General features: G+C 38.1%; 2 protein-coding genes and 1 pseudogene across 2 annotated transcripts; 1 reads left to right on the top strand and 2 right to left on the bottom strand.

Annotated features, from left to right (window-relative positions):
- Window positions 1-654, bottom strand: LOC120115868 (annotated as a pseudogene).
- A 5216-nt stretch (window positions 655-5870) lies between these two features.
- On the top strand, window positions 5871-7853 carry LOC120115865 (fructose-bisphosphate aldolase 1, chloroplastic-like). Its single transcript, XM_039136470.1, has 6 exons — window positions 5871-6115; window positions 6278-6547; window positions 6736-6845; window positions 6927-7017; window positions 7110-7379; window positions 7470-7853. Exons 1-6 carry the CDS (start codon window positions 5939-5941, stop codon window positions 7746-7748), a joined length of 1197 nt encoding a protein of 398 aa, XP_038992401.1. The 5' UTR covers window positions 5871-5938; the 3' UTR covers window positions 7749-7853.
- A 194-nt stretch (window positions 7854-8047) lies between these two features.
- LOC120115866 (ubiquitin fusion degradation protein 1 homolog) lies at window positions 8048-11042 on the bottom strand. Its single transcript, XM_039136471.1, has 10 exons — window positions 10985-11042; window positions 10529-10580; window positions 10186-10263; window positions 10016-10040; window positions 9898-9930; window positions 9672-9793; window positions 9408-9538; window positions 8903-9126; window positions 8419-8672; window positions 8048-8299 (listed from the first exon to the last, which is right to left on the bottom strand). The coding sequence occupies exons 2-10, from the start codon at window positions 10529-10531 to the stop codon at window positions 8204-8206; spliced, it is 966 nt and encodes a 321-aa protein (XP_038992402.1). The 5' UTR covers window positions 10532-10580; window positions 10985-11042; the 3' UTR covers window positions 8048-8203.
- Between the last annotated feature and the right edge of the window lie 2691 nt (window positions 11043-13733).

Here is a 13733-nt window from a genome sequence, read left to right as displayed (position 1 = left end):
GACTCCAGAAATATCAACAATTTCTTTATTACTAAGGTCATTCCGTTCGTGCTCAACTGTAATATTCCAGCTTCCTTGCCTTGTAGCAGACAGTCATTGTATTTAGCAGAACGAGTCTGAGGTGAGGCAATTGAAGGTTGCAGTGGGTGAAGTAGGCAGCAAGCTCTTGTTGGCGCTCCGGGTTTTCGTTCATTTGCCTTCGCTTAAGCTCCATCTGCAAACCAAGTACATACTCCTTAGCCATAATAATTAACTCCTTGACTTCATCGACTTCCTTCCTCGATTCCACGACAATCAATGGAATAATATGAAGAATGTTGAGAAAGAGCCGAAGAGCCTCGGTAAATTTTCCAGCTGTTGTTGCCTTGTAACCAGCCTTCAGCTTTTCATCCCAACATTAGGACTACCAGACTCGCTCCACCCTCTCTCAATTGCCAACGAGACCACAGGAGCAGATGAAAATGCACGAAGGTAGCTATGGCTGCCAGTGTGAAGATCAAGAAACATGGATTTTAAAGGAGCGAAGTTTCTGATGCCAAGCTGCCTGCTTAGCAAACGCATTGCTGTATCAAAATTGCCTGCTGTTGCATGATCGGCAGCAAGAGACGATTTTTGCGTCCAAATTTGGCTCACGGGCATACCGGGAGTCGGTGCTACAAACACGGAAGAACAAGCATTGGCAGAAACCTATGGTGACTCGGCCTCAGGGGGGAGTTCCAAGTCTTCAAGGTCCCATCCACCTTCATTTTCTTCAGCCACTTCCCGATCTTCCAAAATTGCGGTAACATCCCCATTTTACAAGCCATCAATATCGACAATGTCAAGATCCTCGCCCCAGTTACCTTCAGCACCCTCCTCTTCTTCATGTGCACCACCCCTGCCAATACTATCTAATCCACCTTCAAATATGCCTTTCATAACTCTCAAGAGCGGCCAATCACCACTGCAAACGACGGTGGTTGGAGGCATCCAAAAGGATGGCTTTTTCCCCTCTGAAAAGGGAGGGACGTAATCTCCCAACTCAGCTGCTAACCTGTCCGCCACATCCTGTAGCCCATGGACTGATGCTATAACATAAGCAAGAGGCAAGTGAACAGCATTCTCCAAGATCTTGACACGCTCCCTTATATCACAAAGGTACAGTGCATTGTGAAATTGACCCATAACATCGTTCTTAACTTCTGCAATTTTTAGCATCTTGGACAGCTTTTCTAGGCTACCAGTTATGAGATAAAGAAAAGACAACCTCTCAAAGTTCTTTGTCCTCTGGTAGGCATATTCCACTATACCTGCATTGCCTTGGCGAAGGGCCTCCACACCTAATCTATACCAATGATCTTTGTCATCGATCTCTTTAGCTGATGCAACGGCAATTTGAATATTCCCACTCTAGAGCCAAATTAAAGTGTGTTTTCTCATCTTTCACAAAATGGAGAGCCACACCTTTGTCATGTATACAGGAACCTCAAGTGTTTGAATTATTCCACAATCTCCATTGGGAAGGAAGTATTTTATATGGTTGAGGGTGGCGTAAATAAAAACACCATCGTCATCCCAGGCTCCACTCTTAACACGAATTGTCTAGTGAAGAGTGCTCTGGTGCACAAGCTTCTTATTAGCAATTATAATGGTATGCTTGCGCAGCAGAGCAACACTCTCCATGTCATTAGAACAAACAACATACTTCACCAACGGGGCATGAATCTCACCAAGAACAAGCCTCTACTGGAGATCAAACACAACTACTCTATCCTCTGACCTACACAAGGGATTACCTGTACCAGCATAAAATACTGCATGATTAAGACTTGATTGTTGCCTTTATCAAGAACAGCAAACCGGTTCCGAGCTATAAATAAAGCAGAACTGCCAGGACCTTTCCTTGCCTCCTGAAAACCGTCTCCCCTACCGATGCTGTCTCCTGGTATCACGTACAATTCATATGATCCTCCATCCACATCTAAGGAGATAAGAACAGCGTTTTCAGTTGGACTGTAAGAGAGTTCTTGGACTTTGATTCAAACTTGTCGAACCTGGCCGTCGAATTGGAATTACTTGTGTCTGTCTCTGGGTACAGAAGTCATAATGCCTCAAAAACCGATCCTTGGCATAAAACAAAGAATTGCCACTCACTGCAAAAGCAGGACGCTCTCTCTCTAGCTTAAATACAACTATGCCACTGTCATGTCCAGAGATTAGGTATATGGTAGCCCAAAATTGCATAGAAAGGCCACCAAATGAGCCTAAACCCACTAGATTTAGTATCATATCCTACAGGATAAATATATAAAAATAATTATATTATTATCTTAAATAAGATAAAAAGTTATTTATGTGTTTACTATATAGTTATTTTGCTTAATTTCCTTTCCAATCAAAAAATAAGATAAAAAGATTGATCTTAAATTAAGACCCGATTTGATCTGATTTAACTTTAGAAGGTAAATTATATGTTTATTATCTAAACTATCAGTTTTATTTTATTTTAATACCTAAATTTTTATTTGTTTCAAAAATATACCTAACATTTACTTTTTTATTTCACTTTAGTACCACGTCGTTCAAAATTTAACGAATCTTCATTTTATGGGTAAGTTATATCATTTCTCACTTTTATTTTGGTAACTAAAGTTTAATTTTTTTAATTTAACTACTCCACTGTCAAATTGCTCATATTTTAATAACTCTAATTTATTTTATTAATAATATTTATGACTTGACATTTTTTATTATTACTTTATTAAAATATAATTAAAACAAATTTGAATGTTGAGTGATTAAATTAAGAGTAATTTGAAAGTTAAGTAATTAAACTAAAAAATAAATTTTAGTTACCAAAATAAGAGTGAGAAGATAATTAAATGATGAATAATGTAATTTACCTATTAAAAAATGTCACGTACAACAGTTTCGTTAAAATTTTTAATAACGAAGTATCAAAATAAAATAAAAATAAATGTTAAATATAATTTTAAAACAAATAAAAATTTAGATATTAAAACAAAATAAAATTAATAGTTTATATATTAAATGTATATTTTACACTTTTTTTTAAAAATGAACTTTATAACAAACAATCGGTTGATAGGCCGATAAACGAACGGAACATTTAGCGAATTTTACCCACGCTTAAACAAATTTTACAAAATCCGAAAGCCCCTATCACGTAATTTACCCACGCTTGAAATTACACCCCCGATCCCTCTTTCACATGGCGTCGTTTGGGACTTGGTTTATAAGGTCAAACCAAAGGCCTAAACTCGATAAGAACCCCCCATTTCCCATTTCCTTCTCTCTCTCTAAACCAAAAAAAAACCCCGAACACTCTCTCTTCTCTCTTCTCTCTTCTCTCTTCTCTCTTCTCTCTTCTCTCTTCTCTCTTCTCTCTTCTCGTCTGTCTTGATCTCTCCATCCTCCGCCGAAGGTGAATGCCCCTAATTCCCCGACCACAGCAAATCGGTGGCCATGAAGAAGCAAAACGTTTCGGAACCCTGATCCTTTCCTATCATCTCTCCTTTCCTCCATAACAGCCCCTCCCTAACCGACTTCAAACCCAAAAATCCCCATTATTTCGAACCCTAACATACCCTAGAACAAAGAAAAGACTTTACCTTCAAGCCTGATTCTTCCTAGCTCGGACGAGGTCACTAAGGGTTGGATCGTGAGTAAGTTTTGGCTTCAGGTTTCTTCTCTCCCTTTCTTGTTTTTTTAGTTTCTCTATGTGCTTTTTCTAATTTTTCTGGGTTTTCTCTCTGCTTGAATCCGTGGTTCTTCTGGATTCTCCCTTCCCTTTTATTTTCTTTTCCCCTCGTAAAATTCACTGCCCCCAGAACACCTAGGATATCATTGTCCTTCTCTGGCTGATAAACAACTATAGGATTTTTTCTAGATTTCTTTCATTTCTTTTATGTCTGCTTTTGTACTGTTGATGTAGATTTTACTTTGCTGCAGACTGGAACGGCGGCGTCAGGGGGTGGCAGCGGCAGCAGTTGTTCCCTAGGGTTATGATGAAACCATAGGGTTCCCATAATCTCATCTGGGTCGTCCATCCTCACCAAATCTAATGGTGGATCGTGCGGCTGCTGGAAGCAAAACACAAAAACCCTAATGTGTTTAGGATTTCAGGTTCTGGGTCGGGTCGGATCTGGGCTCCAGGTTATGCCATGGATTTGGGTTGTCTGATGGGTCACGGGCTTGGGTTATCTGGGTTCTTTGTAATATTGTAGTTGGGCTCTTAATGAGAATTGGGTTTGAACCGGGCCTACAAAATAATATAATTAGAATAATAATAATAATAATAATAAACAATAAAATGTTAATTAGTTTAATTAAAAAAATATTCGGACAAAAATGAGTGTCTACAATTTATATAGGAAATCACATATTGTCCCCCAGAGTGACGGTGTAGGATTCAAATTTGTCCTTCCAAACTCAAAACAAAAAATATAAACCCTATAAATATTTGAAAAGAAAAAATTATTCTCAAATATAAACTCAATTAATTTATGTTTATTCGTTTATATTCGTTCGTTTGTGTACGTTAATAATTTTAACGAATAAAAATAAATGAATACGAATGAATTATAATCCCTAATGAATAAAAACACATAAAAAAATTTCTATGTTTAATTATTTGTACTCGATTGTTTGTTTGATTAAAATTAAACGAAGGATCATAAACCTATCCCGTTCGTATTCGTTCACAGAACTATCGGTTGCTCGGCAATTGCTGCATGGATGGGAAATGGGGAATAGGAAAGGGCGATGAGAGCGTAGAGTGCAGAGGGAGAGCAGCTAGAATTATGGCAGGCTGAACGAAGAACATCGTGTCTAATAAATGAAAGAGGGAACATTCGCCATCACTGTCTCACTCATGATCCCCTCATTTTCTGCCACACTATGTACTGTATATTTTTTAAACCGATTCTAAAGTTTCATCTTAATTAGTTTGAATAGATTAGTATTTTACATTTAATTTCATTAGGTGAGTCTTATAATAAAATTTCTTTTATACATAAAAGCTCGTTTTTTTATAAAAAATTACCGTATAAATAAAATATTACATGTCGGTTACAGTTTCTCAAGTATTACATGATCTAACACTGAGAATGAGGCACGTTCGGTGAAACGCGCTTTAGGAGGAAGGCGTGGTTGGTAGGAAACGCTTTAGCTGAAAATCGCTCACACCCGATAAAACTACCGATACCCCTGGAAGGCGCATTCCCAGGGGCACGTCTTATCGGGGTTTTTTTATGCCTTAGCTTAAAAATAACAGTAACGTGCCACGTTAGATAAAACTAACGAGAGATAATATCATGGACCTTACTGAAAACGAATTAAAAAGTTTATGATTGTTTTACAAGTTTTAAAAGTTAAGTGTCCAAAATGCAAGCATCCTAAAAGTTTGTGACCATTTATGCAGTTTACCCATTTTTTATATATATCTAGGATAAATAAAAGACCGTAAAAATCAAAACATCAACATATGACTTGGCATATTATCGACCGTCCAAGATGGGGTTAGTACTAATTCACATATATTTTTTTCATCAAAACCATGACCAACTAGAACCTTCAAGTGTTTACATCCACAACGCATCGCTCAAAAGCACCTCTAATTTGGACATACACGCATAGTGAAACGCGACGCATTTGTCTAAACCCTAACTTCAAAGTACAACCAGAAGAAGAAGAAAAATATCTTGGTCTTTACGAGGTGGTAATAAAACCATCAATATCGACCACGAAAGCAAGGTGCAGAATTATCATCCACATGGCACGACGGCATTGGTCGATGAACGACAACCTCAAACACGACATATGTCGACGTTACTATATAAATTCATTGAAGGGAGGACTCTAGCATGTGTGGTAAAGGAGGACTTGGATAGAGTGGGAGATAAGGTCACTATTGCCCTGCTTTGAGAGGTAAACGAAAATGGCAGCAGCATCGGCAACTCTCCTCAAATCGTCGCCTGTCATCGACAAGTTCGAGTGGGTTAAGGGCCAATCCCTCCGTCAGGGATCGGCTACTTTTGTTCAGCGCCACCCTACATCCCCATCGGCTCTTACTGTCCGTGCTAGTTCGTATGCTGACGAGCTTGTTAAAACAGCGGTAAGCATTCATTCGGGCACATTTCTTACAAAAATATCGAGAAATCTACTTGTAACGTAATAAAAACGAAATGTCTATCGATGCGGTATTGACGATTATACCCGAAACCGGATGTTTTAGACTATGCAAGAAACCATATGACGTTTTCTTTGGAATATGTAGAAAGCAATTGCGTCCCCCGGTCGTGGTATTTTGGCCATGGACGAATCGAACGCTACATGCGGGAAGCGACTTGATTCCATCGGTCTAGAAAACACCGAAGCCAACCGCCAAGCGTACCGTACCCTTCTCGTGTCGGCTCCCGGACTCGGCAACTACATTTCCGGTGCTATCCTTTTCGAGGAGACTCTTTACCAATCCACCACCGAGGGCAAAAAGATGGTCGATGTTCTTGTTGAGCAAAACATCGTCCCCGGTATCAAAGTTGACAAGGTAAAATTCCAAATAACAATACGCTCGGCTCCATGTTATATCCAACTTAACACTTAACGTTCAAGTTGATAGCTAGGGTTAGGGAAGGATATGATTGATTCCATATTTTAAGGACTTCCGATATAATTAACCATTTTTTTAATCAAAATTGTGTAAACGTACGCTGTTCAATGGTGATTAAAAAACAGGGCTTGGTCCCTCTTCCTGGTTCCAACAACGAGTCCTGGTGCCAAGGTCTCGATGGTCTTTCATCTCGAACAGCTGCCTACTACCAGCAGGGTGCTCGATTCGCCAAATGGTACTCGAAGTGTTTGATAAAATTTCCCGATCATATTGTTCTTTATGTAACTTAACGCATATTTCTGTTTTGATTAACCAGGCGAACTGTTGTGAGCATTCCCAATGGTCCATCTGCCTTGGCAGTTAAAGAAGCAGCTTGGGGTCTTGCCCGTTACGCCGCCATTTCTCAAGTAAGTCTAAAAGAGCATCGACTATGTTCATAATCGGGATAAATGCTTCTATGACGATAACGTAAATCTTATGTGTGGATTATTATTTGCAGGATAGCGGGTTGGTGCCGATCGTGGAGCCGGAGATCTTGCTTGATGGTGACCACGGCATCGATAGGACTTTCGAGGTAGCACAGAAGGTTTGGGCTGAGGTTTTCTTTTACCTTGCTGAGAACAATGTGTTATTTGAGGGCATTCTCTTGAAGCCTAGCATGGTTACTCCGGGTGCCGAATGCAAGGACAAGGCCACCCCACAGCAAGTGGCTGACTACACCCTCAAGCTCCTCCACCGTAGAATCCCCCCGGCTGTCCCCGGAATCATGGTACATTTCGATAAACACCACTTCGATCTCGGAATCGTTTTCGAGTTGGTGGAACCGAACACTGATTATCAAACATTTTTTTTTGAACAGTTCTTGTCCGGTGGGCAATCCGAGGTCGAAGCAACCCTCAACTTGAATGCAATGAACCAATCTCCCAACCCGTGGCACGTCTCGTTCTCCTACGCTAGAGCTCTCCAAAACACTTGCTTGAAAACATGGGGTGGCAGACCCGAAAACGTTAAGGCTGCTCAGGATGCCCTGCTTGTCCGTGCCAAGGCTAACTCGCTCGCTCAGCTCGGCAAATACACCGGTGAGGGAGAATCAGAGGAGGCCAAGAAAGGAATGTTTGTCAAGGGCTACGTGTACTAAGTTGTTGCAAACAAAAACAATAAGGTGACAGCAAAGAGTATCAGGGTATTGTCTTCTGTTAGATAAGTAAATGCTAATGGAGACTATTTTTGTTCTTGATTCCAATGTACTTTTAATGATATATGTATGCATGCATGCATGCATTATCACAATACTAAAATGCTTGAATCTGCATTTCATGCTTGTAAAATTAGAGCAACTCTGGTTTTTTCTGAATTATCATTATCTATCCTACATGATAATAACGGCCAAAAGAAAAAAGCAATCCGAAATAGCCAAAATTCACCTGAATTCGAAACGATTCAAATAAAAATAAACTTGAAATATCTTAAAATTCATAACAGAATCCCTTCTTCATTTTGACATGAGAACCTATAGTTCGGTTGTTCGATAATATGCTGGTGTTTTCATTTACCGAATTAAGGCACGGTAAATGAATTTATGGATAAATTTGCTCAACCCTTTAATGAGTACTTTTTCCCTGTAAATGGCTGGAACTTTGGCTCTTCCTTCTTCTCAGCCTGCTCGGGTTTAGCTTCTTTTCCAGGTTCCTGTAAAAATTAAAGGAACGGACATCTTATATCTTCATTATTCCATAAAAGAAGACCTTAACATAGAATAGCTAATGGTAAGCAAATAGGCAAAACAAAGATACTGCGGAAATGAGTACCGGTTTTGTTTCTTTAGGACGGCCTGCATTTGATCCAAATACAAGTTTCCCCTGAGCCTTGCCTGCAGAAGCTTGTGAGCTAGATCCCGAAGAAGGTCGGCTATTATTCCCATCAGAAACAGCAGGCCCCTTGTCTTTAGACCCGGATGAAGAAACTGGTGGAGGCTGCTCCTTCAGAGGCTTCCCATCCAAGCGTCTTGCCGTACCAGTAAAGGCGCTGAACTTTGGTTCAGCCTCAGCGGGAGCTTCTTCAACTGAAGGAACAAAGAAGAGATGATCCTAAGAACAGAAGGTAAAGCATTACCGAGATCTAGCATAAACTCAAGTGCACTAGAGCATAATACCACAAGAGAAAAAAGCACATAAATTGAACCCAAACGAAAACCGACACTACGATAAAACAGTAAGATGTCGAAGAACAAGTTAAGAGCAAGATAAACTATTCCTTGAGATCTAAAAGACATTGTTAAGCCTTTTTTTTCACCTTGAGATGGTGCCCTGTTTGAAGAAGTGGGTACCGTGGGCCTTTCTGGCTCCTTGTAATCCAGGGGAGGAGCGAAATCCACCTCACAGTCTGTTTCGATGATACTTATTGCATTGGATGGCTTTGTCTCGATGATATCTATGTAATACTTCTTGTTATTATATGCCACCATAATACTATCTCCAGTGGTTAAACAGGAATAATTCCTCAGTGTTGTCTCCAGGCTGCACAATAAAAGATATGGATGCCTAAATAAACCCGGAAAGCAATTTCCAGATTAAGAAAGAAACGAAATAAAGATTCAAGGACCTATGTTCCTAAGAAGTCCATGCCAAATACAAAAATTTATTTGGCTTGCATGATGATAAATTACACAATATTGTCAACATCTATGAAAAGTATACGCTGGATGACAACATATGTCTCGGTTTTGAAGATTGCTTTCTTAACCGAACATTAACATAAAAGAATCGAGCATGCATATATTCGAAAATAATCCACTCACATAGCTTTTGGGTTCGAGATATCTAAAAAGTCCATCGTGTGGGGTTGCAGTTTAACATAGGTTCCCTTTGGAAGAGTTACGTTTTTCACCCTCACAATATCTCCCTCTTGTAGGACCAAATTCTCCATCATCTACACGAAACCCATTGAGAACAACAGGGGCGAATCAGATGAGTAGTAGAATTCTTAGATCTCAGTGTAGCAAAAGCAATACAGGAGTATTCATAATTCAAAGCATATACAAACTGAAAGATGCATTGCCTACCCAATACGGCATATAGATCATGCCTTCTTCAGCAATAAACTCCAGTACTCCACAGTGAGAGACACGCTCAGCAGCAGCATTCCGAAGCTCAAATAACATTGGATAATCAATGTGTAGAGACGCTGCATGATTTTATTGACACATTAGCAATCCTGATGATAAGAACAATCCTCAAAAGGAACCGAGACTAATTGAACAGGTTAACGTAGCAACTAAAACAACCAACCTAAGCGATCAAGGGCCGACGGAGGCATTATAACTGAAACAACAATGAAAAGAGTACATATTAGGAACTAGCACAGAAAAAGGAGCATATCGCATTAACCATAGTTCTTAAAACTTACTTTTATCTCCACTTTCAATTTGTGGCTGCAGGGAAACAAGGATAAAAAAAATATATGGTCACAATCACGAGCGAAGGAAACAAAATAGAAATTGGAAGCGGATCATTGACCATATAAATAACAAGATACCAAGATTGAAACATCTAATATAACAATCCACTGTTTCAAACCTTTTCAATAAAAGAGGCAGGGTAACAACGGTAACTCTGCTCGAATGATGTCCCATGATAACCATATCCATCGAAAAACTGCAAAATCAAACATGGATAAATTAAAAATCACTAGTATGTACACTCATCTTCCATCCATTGTAACCCAAATTTCTAAATTACAGATTGAGTTAAACAACAATCCAAAAGCCACCCAAAAGAAAACCTACAAATCACTCCATATCCATCGAAAAACAGCTAAATCAAGCAAATAATTGCTAAGCAACAAAATACACAAATCACCCCGAAAACACTCATTGAAACTAGATCCAATATAGAGAGGGAAAAGGGAGAGAAATCATACCATATTGTATCGTTTATGAAAGGTCAAACCAGTAACTTATCGTTCAGGTTCCCTAAAAGAAAAAGAGAAGAAAGGTCCAAACATAAGAATACAACCCAATTCACTGAAATTAATAAAAAAATTCGAAACAAAAATTACTAATTTTCACAATTCCCACAATTCTTTCTCATTAGAATCAACAAAAATTCAAATTTGGAATGGGAAAGAACGTATTTTGGACCGGAAATTCAAACTTTTTCTTCCTTACTTCAGTTACTAATCACTTAAACTCCGTCCTTTACATCCCAAAAGCGAAAGAAATATCTGAATTTAGGGTTTTGCAGGGCAAACAACAGGGGAAATTGAACATATCTAAATAATATGAATTAAGACATATAAATACAAGAATTGAAAGAAAATTAAAATTATAATAATAATAAAAATAACAATAATAATTAACAGAGAAAAAAAAGGAACCTGAGAGAGACGGACGTGTGAAGGTATATTTGATCGGTGAAGCAAAGATACGAGAGAGTGAAGAAGATGAAGGAGAGAACACGTAATTAGGGGGGATGGAATCACCTACGATGCGCTTTAACTTTAGGTTTTTGCACATCACAAATCTATTGCGCCACGTATCTTTTTAGGGTTCCTTTGGGCCGGGTGGTCCATAAACGACGTCGTGTTTGCAAAATATGCCCAAAGTAAAATCTCTTTCAAGTTTCATGAGATAATTTCATATTACTTTTGGGCCTAACTCAAAGGCCCTTTAATCAAAATACCAAAGTTTATATATATATATACACGTTCCCATTCTATAACCCACATTTTAAATTGATCCCTAAACTTTTAAACATTTTAATTTCATCCTTAAATTATGACTATCATTCTAAATTAGCCCCAACGGTAGAAAACATATAAATACAAGGAGTACTGATACTCCCTGTACTAGGCAACTTTATTTTACAAAGAAAACATCCTCAAACGGCTAAAAATCATCCCCAACGGCTAGAAATGACCACAACCTTATTCCAACATATAAACATAAGTTATTTTTTAATTAAAGATTTTTTCATTTTTGCTTAAATATTTTATTTGTTTACATATTTTTCAAAGTTAAATAAACTAAAATTATTGATAAATTTTAAACATTTTAAGGGTGAAAACGAATAAACAAATTTATTACTTATCAATGATTTTTTTATACAATTAAATATTGAGTACAAAAATAAATAAATTTATTACTTATATTTGCTCAATTCTTGCTAATATCGAGGAGTGGTGAAATAGTAATGATGTGGTGGTCGTCGATTTCATCGTGGTCGTCCACCTTCGTCATTTTCATCTTCTTCCAGTTCCGGTGTACTGAACATTACTCCATCACTTTGATTTACATCTTCAGGTGAAAACGATATCGCCATCGAATTGACGTCATATTTCTTCCGGTTCTGAGAAAAATTGTTGTGAAGATGGCACTTGATCCCACAAATCTCCTTCCCACGCCACTCGACTATCCATCAATAGTTGATATGCACCATATTCACCATAACTTCCTGGCGATGGATAATAATTGGCATAAACATAAGATGAAAATGTTGATGAAGATGATGATTTTCCCCCCATATTTTGCCTTCATTATTTCTTACTCAGACCGCTCCTCCGGCGTTATCAAGTGTGATTTCCCATTTGGTTCATAATTTTGGAGGTAGGGAGAAACATTGAAATCAAAATCTTCGTGTTGTACATCGGAACGATTAGGCAATCGTAAATGTCTATTTTTTCATTGTTGTATGAATATAGCATGCTTCCTCGGCCAATATTCGCTATGCTTCCCACACGCATCTATTTTATGCAAATCGTCCATGTTAAATATGAACATTTCTATCGGTTAGTGAAACCCAAATTGTCACAAAACTCTATCGGCGGCATAGATCTCAACAATTGTGAAATTGAGCAATGGTGTTACGGCACACCATGTCTCCGCTCCTTCAAAGAACATTGGCGGTAGACACCGTTGGATATCCGACTCATAATAAGGTATCCAATTAAACTATCAAAAGTATTATGTTAGTATAATTACACAATTAATATTACAATTTCAAAATTAATGCAAAAAATATTAAAATTTACTGCATGTCTACCGGCGATATCAATCCTCATCCGAATATCTACTTTGGTTGCACCTGATAACTTTGTATTGGTTATTCAGTGTCGCCATCTAAAAATTTACATTATTTGTTGTCATTTTAAAAATAATTAAATAAATATTATAAAATATCAAAACTTTAAATATAGGAATTTACCTTGTGGCGAGAGAAAACTCCATAGGAGCGGATGTAATAGGCGTAAAAAATGGGAGACAATACCACACCCATTATTGGAGCAAAACTAAACAACCCGCTACATCCACTTTTTTCCCTCTAACCACTATGGTTGCCTTGAAAAGTTCACGATACAAAAAAACCAAAATTGTAGAACCCAAACTATATTGGCGACATACAAGGAAATCGTTCAATACCAGAATATATTGGATGTGCACCAAATTGCCAGATTTATCCAGCAACAAAATCCCTCCAATCAACGTCATAAGATATGCTCGAGCTGCATATATCACATCTTGCTCCGTTGATTGTTCATCTACTCTAAATTCTCTTTCCAACCACGTCATCTGTATATGTAACCCATCAACGACATCGGCTGGAGCCTCATTTCCCAATAAATTTGAAATAACAACATCTCACGAATAAGTGTTGCGAAGCACCAATGGCATACCATTAATTGGAACGCCAAGTTGATATGCGGCATCTTCTAATATTATCGTCACTTCACCACAAGGAAAATGAAACGTATGTGTTTCGAGCCTCTAACGCTCAATCAACACCAATATCAGTGTTGGCATCACCTTAAATCAACGTCACTTCAGCTGTCAACAAATTCAAAATTATATCCGTTGGAACTCGTCACATCGATGTGACGAGATCCTTCAGTATTAAAATAATATATATTTTTTTAAACAATGTTTAAAAAATATATATTTTTATTGGGACTCGTCACATGGGCATAACGAGTCCCTTAGGATATATTAAATATATTCAGGCAGTGAGACACACGACCCATTAAAAAATATATCTCATAGAACTCGTCATGTTGACGTGACGAGTTCCATGAACATTGTATCATTTACCGTTGATCTCAAAATAAATTTCGTGTTACCCTATTAGGCTAA

The sequence above is a fragment of the Hibiscus syriacus genome, unplaced genomic scaffold, assembly GCF_006381635.1.
Source record: "Hibiscus syriacus cultivar Baekdansim isolate YM2019G1 unplaced genomic scaffold, ASM638163v2 tig00110279_pilon, whole genome shotgun sequence".
Lineage (NCBI taxonomy): Eukaryota > Viridiplantae > Streptophyta > Magnoliopsida > Malvales > Malvaceae > Hibiscus > Hibiscus syriacus.
Note: the sequence above shows the minus strand (reverse complement) of the source record. Positions and strands in the feature narration are given on the sequence as shown.

Excerpts from the sequence above, each read along its gene's own strand:
- LOC120115865 (XM_039136470.1), top strand. The coding sequence starts at position 5,939 with ATGGCAGCAGCATCGGCAACTCTCCTCAAATCGTCGCCTGTCATCGAC. Across the intron at positions 6,548-6,735 it reads CCGGTATCAAAGTTGACAAG|GGCTTGGTCCCTCTTCCTGG; the intron begins GTAAAATTCCAA and ends ATTAAAAAACAG. Across the intron at positions 6,846-6,926 it reads GGTGCTCGATTCGCCAAATG|GCGAACTGTTGTGAGCATTC; the intron begins GTACTCGAAGTG and ends TTGATTAACCAG.
- LOC120115866 (XM_039136471.1), bottom strand. Across the intron at positions 9,931-10,015 it reads AATTGAAAGTGGAGATAAAA|TTATAATGCCTCCGTCGGCC; the intron begins GTAAGTTTTAAG and ends TTGTTGTTTCAG. Across the intron at positions 8,300-8,418 it reads GTCCTAAAGAAACAAAACCG|GAACCTGGAAAAGAAGCTAA; the intron begins GTACTCATTTCC and ends TAATTTTTACAG.